The 19,394-nt window shown below is 34.2% G+C and overlaps 1 protein-coding gene across 5 annotated transcripts in view; it reads left to right on the top strand.

Annotated features, from left to right (window-relative positions):
- LOC125648776 (uncharacterized) overlaps positions 1 to 19,394 on the top strand; it is a 235,422-nt gene that overhangs the window by 169,221 nt on the left and 46,807 nt on the right. For 4 of the 5 annotated variants that reach the window (XM_056151082.1, XM_056151079.1, XM_056151081.1 and 1 more), the window contains 4 exons: positions 12,982 to 13,110; positions 13,246 to 13,323; positions 17,762 to 17,887; positions 18,073 to 18,393. In XM_056151082.1, coding sequence (XP_056007057.1) covers positions 12,982 to 13,110; positions 13,246 to 13,323; positions 17,762 to 17,887; positions 18,073 to 18,393 — 654 coding nt within the window. The remainder of the gene's footprint in view (positions 1 to 12,981; positions 13,111 to 13,245; positions 13,324 to 17,761; positions 17,888 to 18,072; positions 18,394 to 19,394) is intronic. The other variant, XM_056151078.1, reaches the window with a different exon arrangement.

The following is a 19,394-nucleotide window of genomic DNA, read 5'->3' as shown; positions in this document are numbered from 1 at the left end:
AATTACACAATGTTTACTTAACTACGGGTCTGATATTTTTCGGCGCATATGTATTATCTAGTGATGTAGCCATAACGTGTTTCCTAATTATAAATGTTTAAAAACCTAAAGTGCAATATGCTATTTTGCATAATGTCGCTATGCTTGCATGGCTGTGGTTGTGATACTTTTTCTGCACATATGTATAACCTAGTAGTGCCTACTTTTTCCTAATGTAAATAACGAGAAATCTGAGGTGAATGAGGCGTTATTACGTCAAAGAACAACACCATATCGACTTAATCTGCGCTTATTAATGAAACGATGTTGTCTAATAACATCGTGAATCCCATCACATCTGGTGAATGCATGTGATGGGATGCTTGTGAGGTGTTGTTATGTCGTTGCTTCCTTGACTAAGTATGTGACACCCTTCTGCGGAAGTGTATGAGCTAGTGTTGTGTGAGGCGGTGGTGTCATAGAATAATGCTATGTTACTTTAAACTTAACTAGTGTATGTCACAACGATGGTGGGTTCCCTCACGTAAGTAAAGATATACTTTAATAGTGAGGCGTCGTTATATTGTAGAATAACGTGATCTTTTCTTGACTGAGTGTGTGATACTTTTCTGCGCGACTGTATGAACTAGTGTTGTAATCATGTGGTGTTCCCTAACGAAAATAATAAGAAACGTGAAGTGTGGGGCGTTGCTATTCCAAAGAAGTACATTTGATTTAAGAATGTATTATTTTCAAAATCACCTGCGCTGCTTTCGAAGTCCCTTTTTGTAGAGATGTTCGCGTGAAGCAAATTTGTACACCTCAAATATTGATTGGATGATATGTTTGTAACACCTCCATCTTTTTCATTTACAATATGTACAACTTGATTGCCAAGAGTGTTTCAAATTTCAACTTCTGAAAGAAGCGAATTTCAAAGAGCTTACACGAAGCTTCCTTCCTATCAAGTTTACGATTCATCTGGGAATTTCCATCATGGTTAGGTTTTCTATGTTGGCGGTTGACGCATCTTGGTTATCAGCTTTTACAATCAAATGTAGCCATGGTATTGTTTTATGAGACTGAAAAACTTCTGAATCAATGAGGTTGCCATTTACAAGTTGCTTTAAATTGCTCCATCAATACAGTCCTTCAGTACTTTTTATTTAGCTCATGCTGCATCTTCAGATGTCCTTCTTGTAATGTGTACATTTCTTGAATCATCTTTTTTGAACAAACAGCTTTTGTTTCATAAATATTTCGAAAATTTGAAATTATTTTCTATCAATCAGGTAGGTATTCATGAAAACAAGCATCCAACAAAAACATTCATTTTGGTTTCTCCTGACTGAATATTTCAATTCGAACACTTCTTTTAAAACGGTCGTGATTCGATATTGACACGATATCGACAGAAAGAAAAATCAAACCTATTTTAGTCTTCATACAGCCATTACAAAAAGCGATCATGATTTGATATCGACACGATATCGACAGAAAGAAAAATCATGTATATTTCAGTTCTAACACTACGTTTAAAACGATCGTGATTTGATATCGACATGATATCGTCGATATCGACAGGAAGATAAATCAAAATCGATTTCCGTCCTCATGCAACCATTACAAAAACGATCATGATTCGATATCGACACGATAACGACGATATCGACCATAAGAAAAATCCCTTTTATTTATACTATATCAAAAAAATTGATCGCGATTTTTCATACAACCATTAAAAAACCAATCATTATTCGATACCCACACGATATCGTCAGTAAAGGTAGGTGATCATTAAAGTGGTACGTATCAATATTGGTACGATGTTATTTTTGGTTTGTCGATATGGTATCTACACCGTGTCTTGGACATAACTCATAAACAGATAATCTTATGAAATAGTTTTTTATTTACATACTTTTTCAGACTTCGGCTTCCACATTTAGGCTGTTTCCGGTAGACATTTGCCCAAAAAATGAAACTGAAGTGGAAGAAGCCTCGGAGAGACTTAATTGTTCCTTTGGTGACGACAAGACTACGAATGAGTATCACTGTGTACCCTTCTCAAACTTTACACAACTTGTCCAGTTTTGTTATCCGAAAACAAGTGGATTGATAGAAAAAGGTGTGCACACTAACAACCGTTCATCTTATACCTTTCAGCTGCATTTTTATCTTCATTTTCTCATGCAAATGTATATGGTAGAGAACATGGTAGAAAATGCTTATGTTTGCTTATGTTTGCTAAAATCTTGAATTGACTGTTACATGTAGTTTAAGGATTGTATCACTATTGAAGGACTTTGTATGATCCTTGAGGGATACACTTTGGATGATCGGAATTGTAGTCGTTTTAAGAATGGCTGTCCTGACATACATTATACTTCTGAGACAATGTACAAATGTGAGTAGGGATCACGCAGCTGAATAATATTATACCTGTACTTTATTTGGATCTTGTTTCGTTATCTTTTAGATATATGTTATATAATATGGTTCTATTTGTCACACAATAATGTTATCTAACTATAACTTGTGTTTTAGTCTAAGGGGGAAAAGTTCGATGTATGAACTCACTGCTATTTTCTTTATTTCCTTTATGCTTTTGCATTGATAAAATGGCATATGTTATTTGGTTGAATACTTTTAGTTCCTATGTGTTCGCGAATCAATACAGAATTCAGATGCTATCTGGCTGAACCCTCCTGTCCTCCTCCCAGGTAAGTTGTGTTTGTAAGCTACTTACACTCCATTCTAGAATGTTTCTCTCATGTAGGGACGTCACTAGTTTTAGTGCCACAAATTTCGACCTCTATGAGACGTCATGAATTTCAGAAGTGAGGGTTTGCAGTTTGTCAGTTTTTAAAGGCGTATCCTGTAATTTTCACTTGTAATGCCGAGTGTTTAGTGGGCAATATCCATAATCATAGAATAATAATAATAATAATAATTGAGCTTGTGTTCTGGTTGATAAACTCAAGCACGAACTAACTTCGGCTTCTTCACGCAAAGTATGTAAACTATCAAAAGAACATATTAAAGGTTTGTGATAATATGATGTGAATAATTTAATTGTCTATTGACGTAAGATAAAATGGAATCAAGTGTGACATCATGTATAATTGGTTTTAGATATGAACGGTGTCCATGACTGCGTTTAAGTTTTGATTGTGTGGACAAACTTGCATCACATTTACGGAATTTCCTTATGGACTAGTAACAATCCCTATAATGTATACGTTGTCGTGGCACCCATATGGAAATGCAGTGACCAGGGTTTTGATCCAGTGAACTTTTCGTTGTCTACGTAATGTAGGTTTTAGTATGATGGACGTGGTTTTTTTTTTGTTTTTGTTTTTTTGTTTTTTTTGGTTTTTTTTTAGAATTCTTGCTCTCATGGTAAAGCTCCCATATCTGAATTATTTGACAATTCTTTGTTATCTTCGAAACTTGTGCGGTCTTTTTATATGTTTTATTAAATCTCTCAGCTTCCTCGTTTTCTTGTTGCAAGTAGGATACTTTCCTTCGATGCCTTATTCAGTTTCTCTTCAGTAAAAGTTCGATTTCTTCCGAAATTTCTGGTCTTCGACTTTCTGTGACATTTTTTTTCTGACAGGCCGTATGATGTAGAACTTCTTATTACAAGTCGTATAATTCTCTCTGACATTATCGTGACCTCTCGGTATCTGGTGAAGCAACCTACTAATGCCAATACTTGTTTCCCTGTTGTAAATGATCCTCATAAATACATTCCTTTTCCCCCAAAGTCCGTGCGGCAGTTTTACCATTTTACAGCTCCTTGCTGATTCGATTTGCACAGTAACTTGCGGGGGTGACATGTTTGCCCAAATCTTTTTAGGATATCTATTGTTATGAGATTGATCACTGTTCGTTATCGTCACCTTTCCTCTCGGTATCTGGTGAAGCAACTTACTTGTTTTCCTGTTATAAATGATCCGTATAAATCCATTCCGGCGATTTTGTCATTTTACGGTTCTTTGCTGATGTGATTTGAACACTAACTGACGGGAGTTGCATGTTAATACTGTTTTTCACCTCTGCTTCCATTTTTACTATGGAAATGAAAATTAAGTTGTAACCCACCCCATACATCGCTTGCCAATTCACTACTTTCAGCGAGTTATGCAGAGCTAGTCAGTAACACCATCTAACATAATATTCTAGTCGGAGATGTTGTAATATATATCATTAAAAGGTATAAAAATATATCAAAGTGGGTATATAGATAAATTGAAATGAAATATAGAGATATTTTTATTTTCTAATTCACTTCTTTTCCAGACAAGTTTCATCCGACAGCACTCAGAATACCACAGAATCACAGAATACCACAACAGAGGAAAATATCACCGTGGATGTGAATACAACAGCATGGGTTATAGCAATAGCGATATTAATTCCCCTCGTGATTTTTCTGTCTTTAACAGCACTGGTATATTATAAATTGCAAACAACACAAAAAAGAACCAAAGAGAGAAATGATGTTGAAGGTGATGTATCAATACTAACATGCACCTGTACTTTGAAATGCGATTTATGTAATAGATTATTGGTGTTTTACGCATTCTATTTTCCATTTCGAAAATACAAACAGAAGGGATGAAGGATAAAAAGTGTGCAAGAGAAATAGTGCAGCTCGTATTTTTTATATTAATGACAAAATTACAATCACATGTTCATAAATACTGGGAATAATTTACATTAAATCTTTATTCACATGCCCCATATTTGACCAATTTAACTACCATAAATCATGACTAGTTACACAGATAAAAAGATAGATAAATATTGCAAAAGATTTAAACATCTCGTTCAGCGTTTCAAATAGTATATTAGAGTTTGTCATTAGGTCAAATGTTGTTTGACGTCTCTTATATCGTTCTTTAAATTTGTATGCTAATTTTGACTACGGATTACCCTCTCGTTTTTATGTAAAGTATACTAGAATAAATCGATTTCTCTCTATCTATCTATTCATGAAAAAGGCAAATATAGCGAACAATAAGCAATGAAAAGGTGACAACAAACAATGATCAGTCTCATAATTCCTATATAAAATACATAATTATATACTCGAAATAAAAAAAAACAGCACACAGTCGTCCACTTCCACTTCGTATTTGGATATTTTATTGAAAGTAAATATTAACGGCAAACTAACCACTCAACCTTATGACAAACGGGATGATTTCAGCTTCTCCGTCGTCAACTTCCCCTTCTTATTTGGTAATATTCCATTATCACCTGCCTATGGTGTTTATATCTCTCAACAGATTCGTTACGCAAGAGCTTGGTCTGCGTATGGTCATGTTTTTTAAAGTTGATTGTGCAGGGGTTTCAACAGTTTCGTTTAAAGTCAACATTTCGCAAATTCTATGGTCGTTATAAAGATCTAGTTTGCCAATACAACCTATCATTGGGTCAAATGATGTCTGACGTGCTTCACATCGATTGTTAGACCGTTATTAGGACACTGATTTTTACTACAGCTAACTCTGTTTACCTCAAGATATAGGGCTCACAGCGGGTGTTACCGGATGAAAGGGGATGCTTACTCCTATGCACCTGATCCCACATCTGGTGTGTCCAGAGGTCCGTGTTTGACCAACTATCTATTTTGTATCGCTTATAGGAGTCATTAGATTGATCATTGTTCGTTATCTTCATCTTTCATATAGGGCAAAATATCAGAAGTGGAATCAAGTGCTTCGGCGGAGTAAACATCCCCTGTCGATTGATCACATCCACTGAAAGCCCTATACATCAGGCGAATGAAGTGATCCGTAGTCAGAGTCTGAGTACAAAGCGTCTAACAATTTGCATGATTTCATTTTCTTTTAAATTAGTGTTTCTATCATTCAATTCATAGAAATGGAGAGCCTTTTGGAAGGCCAATCTTTCCAGGAAATTGGTGAGTTGTGACATATTATGGAAGAAATACACGTACAGGTAACACAAAATTAAAAGTTAAAAAAATAACATTTGCATATAAGTTCGTTTCGTTTTACGCAACATTTGATAATTTCCCCATTCGCAACTTTACGTTTAGTAACACACATTTTGACTTTTGTGTGACATTCCAGGCCAAATAGTAAAAGATATCCATCATGATTTATTGTAACACGCCGTCTCCATGGTTAGGGTCATAGTTAAAACAGCAGTGACTAATTTCGGGCGTTTGGTGATCGAACAGTCACTCCCTATGTCAAACTCTTACCTCCCACGTGGCGCCAGGATCAAATTCTTTCCTCCCGATTGCAAAATGAATACCCTTACCACTCGACTAACACAACTGTTACTTGCAGATAATACAAATGTCTGAAAAATATAATACAACAAACCTATAGATGACATTCAAGAGCTATTTCCCATATCTATCATAAAAAATATTTTTTGTAGAGACAGCTGCATTTAAAATTTCTTCCAAAGAACGTCACAGTACTACGTATGAGTACTGTATACTCATTTCACCTTTTGACAATGTTCTCTGCAGTGGTATTTTAGTGCATTCCATTTCGCATAGCTGTATGCAACCACAATGCTGGTTGTTTTCATCTCTAGCTTCATAATGTTTTGCGAGAGATTGGAAGTAATATCCAGAAAACAGATCCGTGTAGATACCATATAGAAATATGTTGGTATGGCGGGATTATTTAATATTATCTATGAAAATAACTTTTCAAAATAGTCTCGTTTCTTTTTTATATATAGTTAGAGCGGATGAAGATTCCTCTTCGTTGAATCCAGGAGACACAGAAATCACGAGTAAGATACAGTAACTTTAGTGATTACCTTAATCAATATTTCTACCCAGAAATTATCAATAGATAAATTCATTTTATGAATCACGTTAATTGTATCATGTATGCATATAGCGCTGAAAAAGTTCCAGCAATAAAATTGTCCAAGGTAATATAATTTGATTAATCTTAACAATTCTATAAGCAAAACAACATTCAGAGTAGGATAAAATTAAGGGTAGTGAATACATGGACTTCAGGAAACACGTGAGCTAGAATACGTAATTGAGTAAGTATCCACTGTTGGCGGGTCACATTTTCAATACGTCCTACAGTTTCCCTGCTTACTAAATTTATGATCTAGAGATTAACAAAATCAAGCCTTCACTGTGTTCTAAGCTAGGTAAATATGAACTTTGTAGCAGTAGAAATTGGATGATCGCAGGTCGTTAGTAAATAGAGAGAGTTAGTGTCTGAAACGGCGTAGATAACGAACTAACGTACAGAATAAAAGGTGAAGATAATGAACAGTGATCACTCACATATATAGTTGGGCAAACACGGACCCTGGATATACCAGAAGTTTGATCAGGTACCTACGAGGTTTACGCTTGTCCTGTCGACCGGACACATCCTCCGTAATCCCTATATTTTGTGATACACACAGACACTCTTTGAGTGCTGTTGGTTGGTTGTATATTGATTAACATCCTTCTTGAGAATCTTACACTCATATGGAGACGTAACCAATGCCGATGAAGGGCTATAAAATTTAAACCTTTGTTCGGCACTTATGGCATTTGAGCAGGAAGCGATCTTTATTGTGCCACACCTGATGTGACACGGTACCTAGGTTTTCGCGGATTCATTCGAAGGGTTGTCCCATTCAGAAACCTCTTATGACAAGCAATGGGTACTGAGGTCCTATGCTAACCGCATCCCCACAGAAGAAAAACCAACATCGAAAGATGATAGCAATATCGAAGATATTTTAGTGGCAAATTAAATTTGATGCATATCTATCGTAGTACACTTGTTTTTATAAAAGAAGCACAGAGATCCGCTAACAAGGTTATCGAAATCCTTTTCTATACAGTACTATAGAAGTAATGCGGAAATCACATTAACCTCACATTACGTCATGTTCAACATGCAATGTGACGCACTTTGTGTGTTTTAAAAATATCTCAATGTCACTGGAAAAATCGATTCTATATCAAATGCTTAAAGGATTAATGAAAGGTGAAGATAACGGACAGTGATCAATCTCCTATCATAATACAAATCTGTATTTCGAAATATTGTATGTGTAACGATGACGATTGTTGTTCTGAGTAGAAAGGGGGATAGAGTTTTAATGTACACTATATATTCCTATCATACCAGGGTATTCTAGCACTTTTTGATTCTGGATCATACGGAGAGACACTGGTTTCCTTCTTAAGTTGTTAAATACACCGCGGAATATACATACAAACCTAAAGTATCTACACTCTGTACAACAATCGATTCAAAAGCTCATCTAGCAAAATTCTTTACAACAAAACAAACAATAGAAAATAACCAGATTTGTTTTACGTGCACAGACAATGACATCGATAAGGACCTGGTGTAATGTGTTCATCAACTATTATTATTATGACGACTTATTTGCTTAATTGGTGTTTTAGTTGAAGACTACGCCAGAGACAAGAAGTTTCAAGAGCGTTTCCAACAATATCTTAAAGAAGGATCGGTGGATGTGTGTCCAATATCACAAATAATTTTCGTTGGAGAGAATGGAGTAGGAAAGACAACTCTTCTTTATCGACTTCAAGGAAGACATCAGGAAGACATAGATAATATACAATCAACAAGAGGCATAGACTGTCACACACAAAAATTCGGATTCATTGTAACTAATGACCAACTCGGTAATAGCTTTTTTCTTCTTCTTTGTACTTGTTCTTATAGAGTAAACAGTCTGACACAACGAACTCAGTCAAATATTCTTTTTCCCTTTTCAGAAATAAATAAAGAAGGGAAAAGCAATCTGGCGGTGCCTCCAGAAAACGTGCTAGCAGGTAATTAGAAATTGAAAGATGTTATCTGAAACGTTTGTAAAGTCAGTGCACACGCTCTTGTAAAAATGGGTTCAGGAATTTTGCATTTGATGGTGACTCAATAAGAAAATATAGGGAATGTTTTGACGTGAAATATGAATGTTTTATAATGTACACTGATTTTGACTACGGATAACTCCGTTTACCTGATAAAGACATAGGGCTCACGGCTGGTGTGACCGGTTGACGGAATGTTTATTCCTCCTAGGCACCTGATCCCACCTCTGGTATATCCAGAGGCCCGTGTTTGCCCAACTCTCTATTTTGTATTGCTTATAGGAGTTATGGGTTTGATAACTGTTCGTTATCTTCACCTTTTATAGAATAAACATGCCTTATTTTGAAATGTTTTGTGATGCTAAATCAATCAAGTTTGTTGATCATGAAGAGCTCTTCGCATTCTATCCTGAAATATGTATAAATATTCGTTAAAAAGTATATCAACGAGATAAGAAAATGGAGAAAATGATTAAACATGCACTCTTTGTTATGCATTTCAGGTGGACGTTCTACAGGAATCACTAAAGAAGTAACAATCGTAAATGAGGATCAAAAAGAAGGTAAGAAATTTGGTAAGATTCGTACCCCGGAGTTAGAGGTATGTAAACTATCCCTGATATATTGATTATTCATTTACTAGTTGATTGAGTTTCATATCGATAAGGTTTGTACAGCAGCAAAACATCACAACAACCGTATCGTATCTTAGAATTATTTCCTCATCAATGACAATGAAAATCACTTTATCTTTAATATATATATATATATATATATATATATATATATATATATATATATATATATATATAAATTGTTTCTCAAATTATAAAACTTGTCAACAAATTTATTTAATTCTAAACTTTAAATTTGGCATTGGCTTCTGTAAAAAAGACAAATAATTTGCATTATGTTTAATGTTCTTTGATGTGTTTCTTACACATGTTGAATTGTTTGGAAACTATAATCATGTAATTACTCAGTTGTATTTCTGTTTTCTGCATCAGTTGAATGATTAATTTGAATGTTGATGTTCTGTTTGTTTTTCATTTGATGAAATTGTAATATTCTTAACATTTTTCGTAGAAATGTATGTTAAATTCTGAAAACACAATGGCAAAATCCTTGGTGAGCAGTAAATGAATTTCAGTACAATTTTGAACGGGGAACTGCATACATTTTTAATCCCTGTTTACCTATTTGTTGATGATTCTGGAAGTAATAGTATTGAAGTCGAACTTTTTATCAACTTATTATCTAAGATATTCTAATAACGAAACTAAGGATTATCTTTTATGAGATTCATCATTTTCATGCTCAATGTCATTCCATTGATACATATTACTGTCCTATAACTGAAGATGGAAATTCAGTACCGAATTCGAAGGAGGAACAACTCAGCAATGAAGAAAACAGGAGGAATCAGGATGATGGTAGAACTTATTTCATCTACGAATGTATAGGCCTAGTTACAAAGATAAGTTATGATAAGTCACTGTTATTTTTGCTTTTTAAAAGATATTCAGGATCTTGAACGAATGCTTATGGCATATTAAATCTATGAAATGAGTTTCCGATTTTAATATTCCCCGAGCTTTGGCGAAATATTTAAACACAACAGCGAGTTTTATAAAGTGCATATGTCATAAGCACGAATGTAATATTCTAATTATCACACAACTATTAATAAATGCATATTTTAGTTTCTTTCCATTCCATGTGATTGTATTCATTATGAGTCCAGGTTAGTCTAAATACGTCGTCTGAAAACAATCTTTGAAAATGTGCAATAAATAAAATCTAAAGATAAACACGTCAACATCATAGCTAAATTGAAATTATATTACAACAAATAAAACAGGAATAATTATCAAAGACTTGGATAATGTTTGTAGTAAAACAAGAATCCTGTTAATGTTGTATCTATACAGGGCGCGCAATATTGCGTTTTTATTACTTTGCTATTGTTTGACCAACTTTGGTTACAATTGCATGTCCTTGACCGTGCAACGAGTTCATATCGTTTTCACGAACCCGTGCTATGACCCTGAAATAGCACTGTTGTGTGATAAAGGTTAATAATGGCAGTTTGACTACAATACGTATTATCTCGTGATGTACTTTCGTGTATCACATTTATCATTTTTTCTTATAGGCAAATGTCATTGTCAATTTCCACCGCATGTCTAAATCAAACTCATCTCCGGGTTAATGTAGAAACTGTCAGTTAGAGTCCCTGAAACTTTCTACTTTCCCCCTTGAACGCTGAAGACATAGTGAGCAAACGGTGAAACACGGTCATTTAACTGTGAACGCCCGCAGTGCGAACGGTGAACGAATTTTGTTGAACGATGAGCGAAACTGAATGCAAAGTGAACGTTGAGCGCACCCTCAACGCAAGACGGTCTACCTATTCGGAATGTTTCGGATTATTGCCTTGGATTTGATTTATTTTATAATCGGTATACACACATATATATATATTTATTTCATGAATAAGTAATAAAATAAAACCGATTCAGGAACTGAACATTTTACAGTTCTGAATACATTCAGTTTCAACAAAGCCAAGTATATTTTTGTGCAAGTACTGAATGTATATTTCTCATACGTGATTGATGTACACAGCAATCATACAATATATATATATATATATATATATATATATATATATATATATATATAAGTATGCATTTTTTGTACTCTTCCATGTATTCATGTATCTGTACGTGCAATACTATACACAATGTATATATATATATATATATATATATATATATATATATATATATCCATTGTGTATAGTATTGCACGTACAGATACATGAATACATGGAAGAGTACAAAAAATACATACTTGGTATCATATTTTATGATATGCAGATTTTTTTACGCTTTCATAAATCAGGAATATTGAATATTGGTGCATCATTTCGGTACAAGTATATTATATTACATGTCGACTAATGAAACATGATATATAATGTCTTAATACATGTACATGTGTATATACATGACTTCAAAATGTATGAGCTCGGTAGTTTGGGATACATTCAATTAAAAATCACTCCGAAAGAAGTCAATATAGACAACTCGGGCGTTATAGGTACACCATGTTAACACGTGAACGCTTCTAAATAGTATAAACGATTTCTTCCACTTAGATTTTGCGTAATTCACTTTATTGTAACTACATGTTTATCGACCTGAGGAAATATTACCAGAATTAGTATACATACAAAATGGATAGTGCGACCATGAATTGCATTGAGATTGTGCAAAATTTGCATACTTCTGATGCTGATAAAACTGTTAATTGTACTGAACTCCACGTAGAATATTTAAAGAATCTATTATTTCTGGGGCAGAAATATACGAGAAAAATTGCATCTTTATACTAGATAAAAAACGATAAAACGATAAAAACGATAAAAAAAGTATCAAATTTGGGGAGAATGGTCATTGCATTTACTGGCAATGTCTTTCATAAATATAGTTGTAAAATAATCATATATATCAAATCAATTTGACCTTCGGGCACGAATGGGTACTGGAATGCAGCATGTTTTTTAACATAAAGGGGCGCTTAAGGGGAAAATTGACTTGTCTAGAATTCTTGTAAAATAAAATGAATTGTGCTTTTGACCAGACTTGAAAACACTAAGGTAAAAATTAGTGGGGCCTGGTGTATTTATTGACTGAAACTGACTCTTTTTTTTTTTTTACATGTACTAGCTCTCGTCCTTGAACATGTAAATAGTTTCATTTCATAACGAATGACAATGCAAATATAAAACACGGTGAACGAACGGTAAACGATGTGAACGCAAAATTGTCAACAGAAAGCGTACGGTGAACGCACGGAGAGCACACTTTGAATGCATGGCAAGCGCAGGGTGAACGCACAATGGGCGAATGAAAAATGGTAAAGTGTTTCAGGGACTGTAACAAATAAATAAACGAACACATGAAAAATCGATATTTCATGTAATAAACGTAGATAAAACGTGATCTCGCTTCTATTATGTTCAGGGGTACGTCTTTGTCTTATTCTTAATGTTGTATTCATTATAGGATTTATGAGATTGGTCATCGTTTTTATCTCCTTATTTCCTTATATGAAAGTATGGTGTATTGTAGTGAAGAAAAGTGGAGATAATGAAGAAACTTCTTCGTCCAAATCAAATGAGAGACATGATATGGGTATAGAAGAACAAATTACAGGTGACGAGAGAGAGGCTACAAAAGAAGGAGATCACACGTTACAAGGTATTAGGATGTAAAATTGTTTCAAATTTGCTAAAATGAAACGATAAACAAATTCTTCAGGAGAAACTTCAGACTTATAAATTCTGAAGAATTTGTAGGAAATTTGAAATCATAAATCTTGTCCAAATTCAACAGCATCAACACGTAGAACAGAAGAAGAAGCTATGCCTGAAGAGAGGACAACCACAACAGAAGTAGCTGTAACTGTAGAAGGTATAACACTGTAACTGTCTACCACTTCAAAATTGTTAGAAATTTGCAACTGCTTAAATTATAATGTTAATCATATATGTAGAGACGAGGATATATAATCCCACACAAAACAAATCTTTATTACTTTATGTATTCTATTTGACCTGTGCCCTTTGCAATCGAAATTTCTCAGGGACAACAATTGGGATGACAATGTATGTAATTGGAAAGTTATCTGAAATGATAATTGCTGAACCAAGGCTATTATATTAAACCAAATGTTAGAAATGTTGATTGTATGCGTGATTAGTTATATCAAGTTTTACCTTCATCTTCACCTAATGCACAAAAACCAACAACACCCAACATCCAATTTTTTTTTTATCTAATAGTAGATACGAGGTTACATGAATAAAGATATAAAAAGCACTAAAATGACCAACGACACGAACAACAGTGAATTGTCAGATTTTCGGGTAGACCTCTCTCTTCCTCAGGACGATATAATTTCTACATAGAAACGAAAACTAAATAGAAAAGCAAACTAACACTTAAAGTAAACTACAAAAGCTGATAACAAACAAAACGTCTCCATGTTGAAATTAAGTCGTAACTCACTATCCCTGTAATATAAGTATGTCTTCTTTAAAACATTGCTTCAACCTCCAAACCTAAAACAAATACTAACAAAAGCTAGATTTTCATCTGATGACGAACAAGAGGCCCATGGGCTACATTGCGCAGCTGAGTCATCTGATGAAGAAAATCCTAACTGCAAACTATGACCCTTCACTTCAACATCTTTGATCCCATTTACCCAAAGATGTTCTGTACTAAGTGTGATTGACACCCAGTGGTTCTGGAGACGAGGTTGAAAATATGTACAGTTTAGCGACAGATGGATATATTACAGAGAACGGGTGATCAGGAAACCTCACTTGAGCTCATGTGAAGTAACAAGAGGCCCACGGTATCAAAACCCATACGTAACCCATACAAGGAGTCTTATATTCGCATTTAAGCTTCAATATGAAATCCTGTGTGTACAGGTTTATGATATTTCAAAATATGCATACTATTCCTGTTCATTTAAAGAAGAAGGAAAAATGAAGGTTTGAAACATATCAATCACTTTGACATCCCCAAACTACCCTTCAACCCATCTGTCGTAAACTTCACAATTTAAGAAGACATTATGGACATTATAACCGTACATTTCATTTACCTCCCATGACTGTGGAAGTAGAGACAAAAAAATATACCTTTTTTTCATTTGGCCAAATTGCCTCTGCCCAAGGTCCTGAACCCCTGACCCAAGAGCTATTAATTTCACACATTAGGTATAGAGTGTCATGGATATCATTACCATGCATTAAGTTTTTCTCAAATATGTAGAGGAGTAGAGAAGTTTTTTTTTGTTTTTAGATTTAATACTTGTTCACTATGTGATAATATTGGCCCTGCTGTAGGACCTGATCCCTTTATTCATGGGCATGAATTTCATATTTGTAGCTGAGGGCTTCGTGGGCATCATATCCATGCATTTAATTTTTGTCACATATGTATTAGTACAAAGAAATATGGGGTTTTTTTTAATTTGACCCTTTTTAGCATATTTAGCCCCATCCATGAAGCTCCTGGAGTGATAAGGTCACAGGTCACAAATTTCACGATATAAAATGCATGTAAACATTAAACCCTTTGCAGCCCATATTGTGTCCTGGGATAATATGGTACCCTCCAGGTCAAAAGTATTCCTCACTGCTAATTTTCACTATATATTCATTACAGCTTTGATATTTTGAGAACTTGACCAAAATTTGATAATGAATGTTATCATTATGACTTTTTAGAACATATGTAGAATCCACTAATGTTTGGCCACAGTTTTTTTTATTCTTGGTTTTCGAATCCGCCGTACTTAATTTCTGGGGAATCTGAAAAAAATAATATAATGCAAATTTTGTTCCGCCGACTCTTCCCAACATATCAAACTGAAAATAAAAATAAAATGCATTAAATTTTACGAATAGAACATCGTGAAATGCAAACCTATTGATTTGTTTTTGGCAATCACTATTCGTTTTACGAAATATCTTTATTATGTATCTTTAAAAATCAGGTAAAGAGATATGGTCATGATGACAATAACGATACCTATATTATTGTCGACTAAAACAGTTGCCAGATGGTATTTGATCACGAAAAAGGGAATTAATAGAAATAAATGCCAGTTTGTTATCTTTATCTTTTTCACCTTTTTATATATTTTCGACACATTTGCCATAACAAGATTTTATATTTTGTAGAAACATACAATGTAACATATATATGACAAACTATTTTACTGAAATCACACAGTGGAAGGTATCGAAACTCCTTAGAAAAGGAAAATAGTCATTGGTCGTGTTTTTGCTAGTTGCTGCTGCAGTTACGTTGCTTTTATATCTAATAGTGATGTCAAAACAGATAACAATGATTTAAAAGACTTTTTCGTGTTTTAGTATGTTTTGTTAATTTACATCTTCCTCGAGACACCAAAGATAAGTGTATATTACACAAGTCATGCAAAGATTAAAGCCCACTGATCCCGCTAATGACTTTCTCCAATCAAAAGCAATTCCACAAAATTAATCGCCTACCATAATCCAGCCTATCTTTAAATTACAAATGGACCCAGCTTAACCTCACAATTGCCAAAATGCAGGGACAGGTTATAAAAATCTTTTCTGGGATAAAATCCGCGAGATAATGTGACGTCACAATTGAAATAAGTATATAAATAAATAACCCTCTAAATATATTTAATTCCGATTTTATTTTCATGTAAGTTTATCTATGCATAAAATAAACCATGTATGTAACTACCAAGATTATAAGATCCAAAAGAAATACGAAATGTTATATTGTGTCTGTGCAATATGACAGTGAACTGATAACGTCATAGCTATAATATGTTATTTGTGTTATATAAATATATCGACAAAATGTTGAGTATTTGAAATATATGTCATGGGATATATGGAATATATGTGTGAAACACTGCAAATTAATTAATATTACGAAGGTATGTTAATTTTATACATTTACAATTTTGTTCAACTGTAAAAACATTTCATTTAGCATGTCAGTCTAATTTTCCTCTGTCACACATTGAAATTAAACTGCAAAGGTAACTCACTACGCCGCATACTTTTAGAACCTTCTTCTACACCGTGTAAAAGTTCATGAACTAATGTAAACAGCAACTACTGTTAAAATCGTCTGTTAAGACAACTTTCAAAGATAACTTTAGAACATCGGTGTAAAATATCAATTACTGGTTAGATGCTTTCGTGTTTAGATATTTAATGATTATTTCTTTCTGAGAGCGATAGGAATCTAGCAGTTCTTTTGATAAACTATGGGTGTTTACCGTTAATATCTCTAGTTAGATCAATGCTTAAATCACAGGAGAGTGTGTTACTTTTCCATTTTTTTTATTTAGGCACATTCGCTATCTATTTATAACAGCCATGTAATGACGTCATATGGAAGCGCATATTTATCATGTTGTTTTAAACGCAAGTAGCTCCCTCCCTAAGTGTACAATATATTTTAAAACTTGAACAGTTTACGTGCATAAATGGTGTATTACCTGCCTTAACATACCCGCAAACATCCTTAACTTTCCAAACTGCTACTTGAAGATTGATTGATTGAATATTGTTTAACGTCCCTCTCGAGAATATTTCACTCATATGGAGACGTCACCATTGCCGGTGAATGGCTGCAAAATTTAGGTCTATGCTCGACGCTTATGACCTTTGAAGAGGGAGGGGTCTTTATCATGCCACACCTGCTGTAACATGGAACATCGGTTTTTGTGGTCTCATCCGAAGGACCACCCATTTAGTTGTCTCTTACGACAAGTAAGGGGTCCCGAGGACCTATTCTAACACGGATCCCAACGGGATGCTACTTGAAGATGTCACGAAATGGACGAATGACTTGAAATAATTCCACATATGATAGTGTATAGAATCACTAGGGTTTATTTGCAACATCTGATAAAACAAACATTATGTAATCTCGATAAAATGATCGATCTAGATACATGCGACAACACATTTTGATGGTACAGGGATCAAAGACACCCAAAACAATACATAATTCGCCAAGTATTTCGATATATGGACATCCCTCCCCCTTTCAGGTCCTTCTACCTGACGGACGGTCGATGTATACCCAAACTGTCCAAGTTTTCCGTAGTGGTTTATATGTATGCATATCGTTTGTTTTAACCCATCATAACATGACGACTTAAAATCGAGTATCAATAACCAGAGTTAGTGGCCATAATGTAAAATTTAAACCTAAAATAGACAGAGACTCAAAGTTTGTAGATAATATACCCGTAACCTGAAATGGGACTTATATGCGTTTAGAATCGCATAACAATTACATGAATATGTTGTAGTTGGAAATATGAAAGAGGAAAGCACAAACTATAGTAGTCATAAACAACCTACACGTGACGAGAATACAGATGGGAACACAGAAGCTGAAACTGCTGAAAGTGTTTGCGTTACCGGAATCTCTGGGAGTAAGTGAACTTTTACGATGAATATATTCTGAATCATAATGAATACGTTATGCAGAATTTAAGTTAAAACTACACACTATATGGACCCAGTTATCATAGTGTTCGAAATTTGAAGCAACCGCCATTATAAATGTGATATTGTAAGGCTTTCTTAACATTAATGATATTTACTTTCGTATTAACAGGTTATCTTCCTTCCAAAGATAATTGGGTGAAGAAAATGATGTCAATCGTAAAATCCAAACTGGCAGAAGCACGAGATATTAGACTGCAACTACGGAACAAAACTGATGTTGTGTTGAATGTCTTAGATTTTGCTGGTCAAGGTGCATATTACGCCTCACATCAGACACACATGCGCAAAGACGCAATTTATATAATTGTTTTCGACGTTTCGAGAGACTTAGCCGGGAGAAGGAGAGACGAAGATTACACGGAGTCTTCGGATAACAAAACTTATCTTTGTGACAGACCAGATACATCATTCTCATGCTGGACTCAAAAAGGCAAGTATCACGTGACTTTGGTATATTTTAACACACATTTATGTATGTCCCTAACACAGGGAATTTCATAAAAGAACATTTATTTTCTATAGTTTGACCAAACTCCAGAACTTCCGTACAGCATAATTTGTTCTATCGTTAACATTGTAAGATCAGTTTTATCATAGAAGCGCGTAAGGGTAATGTTACTCAACAAAGAAGCGAATGAAAAAATAAAAATAAAGTACAATGGTCAATCTCATAAATCCTGGAAAAAATATACCACACTAACCCTAACTGATAAGTAATACAAAATTCAGTTTGAGATTTGGGCAAACAGACCCATGGGTATACCAAGTAGGATCAGGTGCAAGCGCGGGAAATCACTATACTCGTAAATAATACTTCATGGAGGGAGGACATTTAATGAATGTTTGAATTGTTGCACAAGAATTGAATGAACGATATTTTTAATTCAAATGAATTTAAAAACATGTTTGCATAATTGCGTGCATTAGTTATATTATATTTATTGGTATCACACACAGTAAATAAACTTGATTATTAGGAAGTCACTTGGATCTTCAAATTAAGTGTTCCTTCCGTAACATAAATGATCTCTCTCCGTATTGAAAATTAGATAATGATTTTACGAATGCAATCGTAATTCGCCATGCCAAATACTTGACCATAGACAAAATGAACGGTCGTTCATAATTCTAGAATATGAAACTCAATATTTTGAATGTGTTTAAAATAGACGTTTTTGCTCAGGGCAACTTCTGATTACACGTGGTTTCTTCTCGTCAAACGCAATAGTCAAAACCCTAATTCACTACATGTATATCAATGACAAACACAAAAACTACTATATAGTAAACTGGTTTCATTTCTTGGACATTAGGGGATAGTGTACAACCTAAATTCTGTGAAATATCTAACTTCAAATTTATAAAGCGCAAACCTTCCAGAACAATCCCAGATCATTCAATTTCTGACATACTGGACATTTTTCTACTTAT

The sequence above is a fragment of the Ostrea edulis genome, chromosome 10 (genome assembly GCF_947568905.1).
Source record: "Ostrea edulis chromosome 10, xbOstEdul1.1, whole genome shotgun sequence".
NCBI lineage: Eukaryota > Metazoa > Mollusca > Bivalvia > Ostreida > Ostreidae > Ostrea > Ostrea edulis.
The sequence above is the reverse complement of the archived record's forward strand: the minus strand, read 5'-3'. Positions and strand labels throughout refer to the sequence as shown.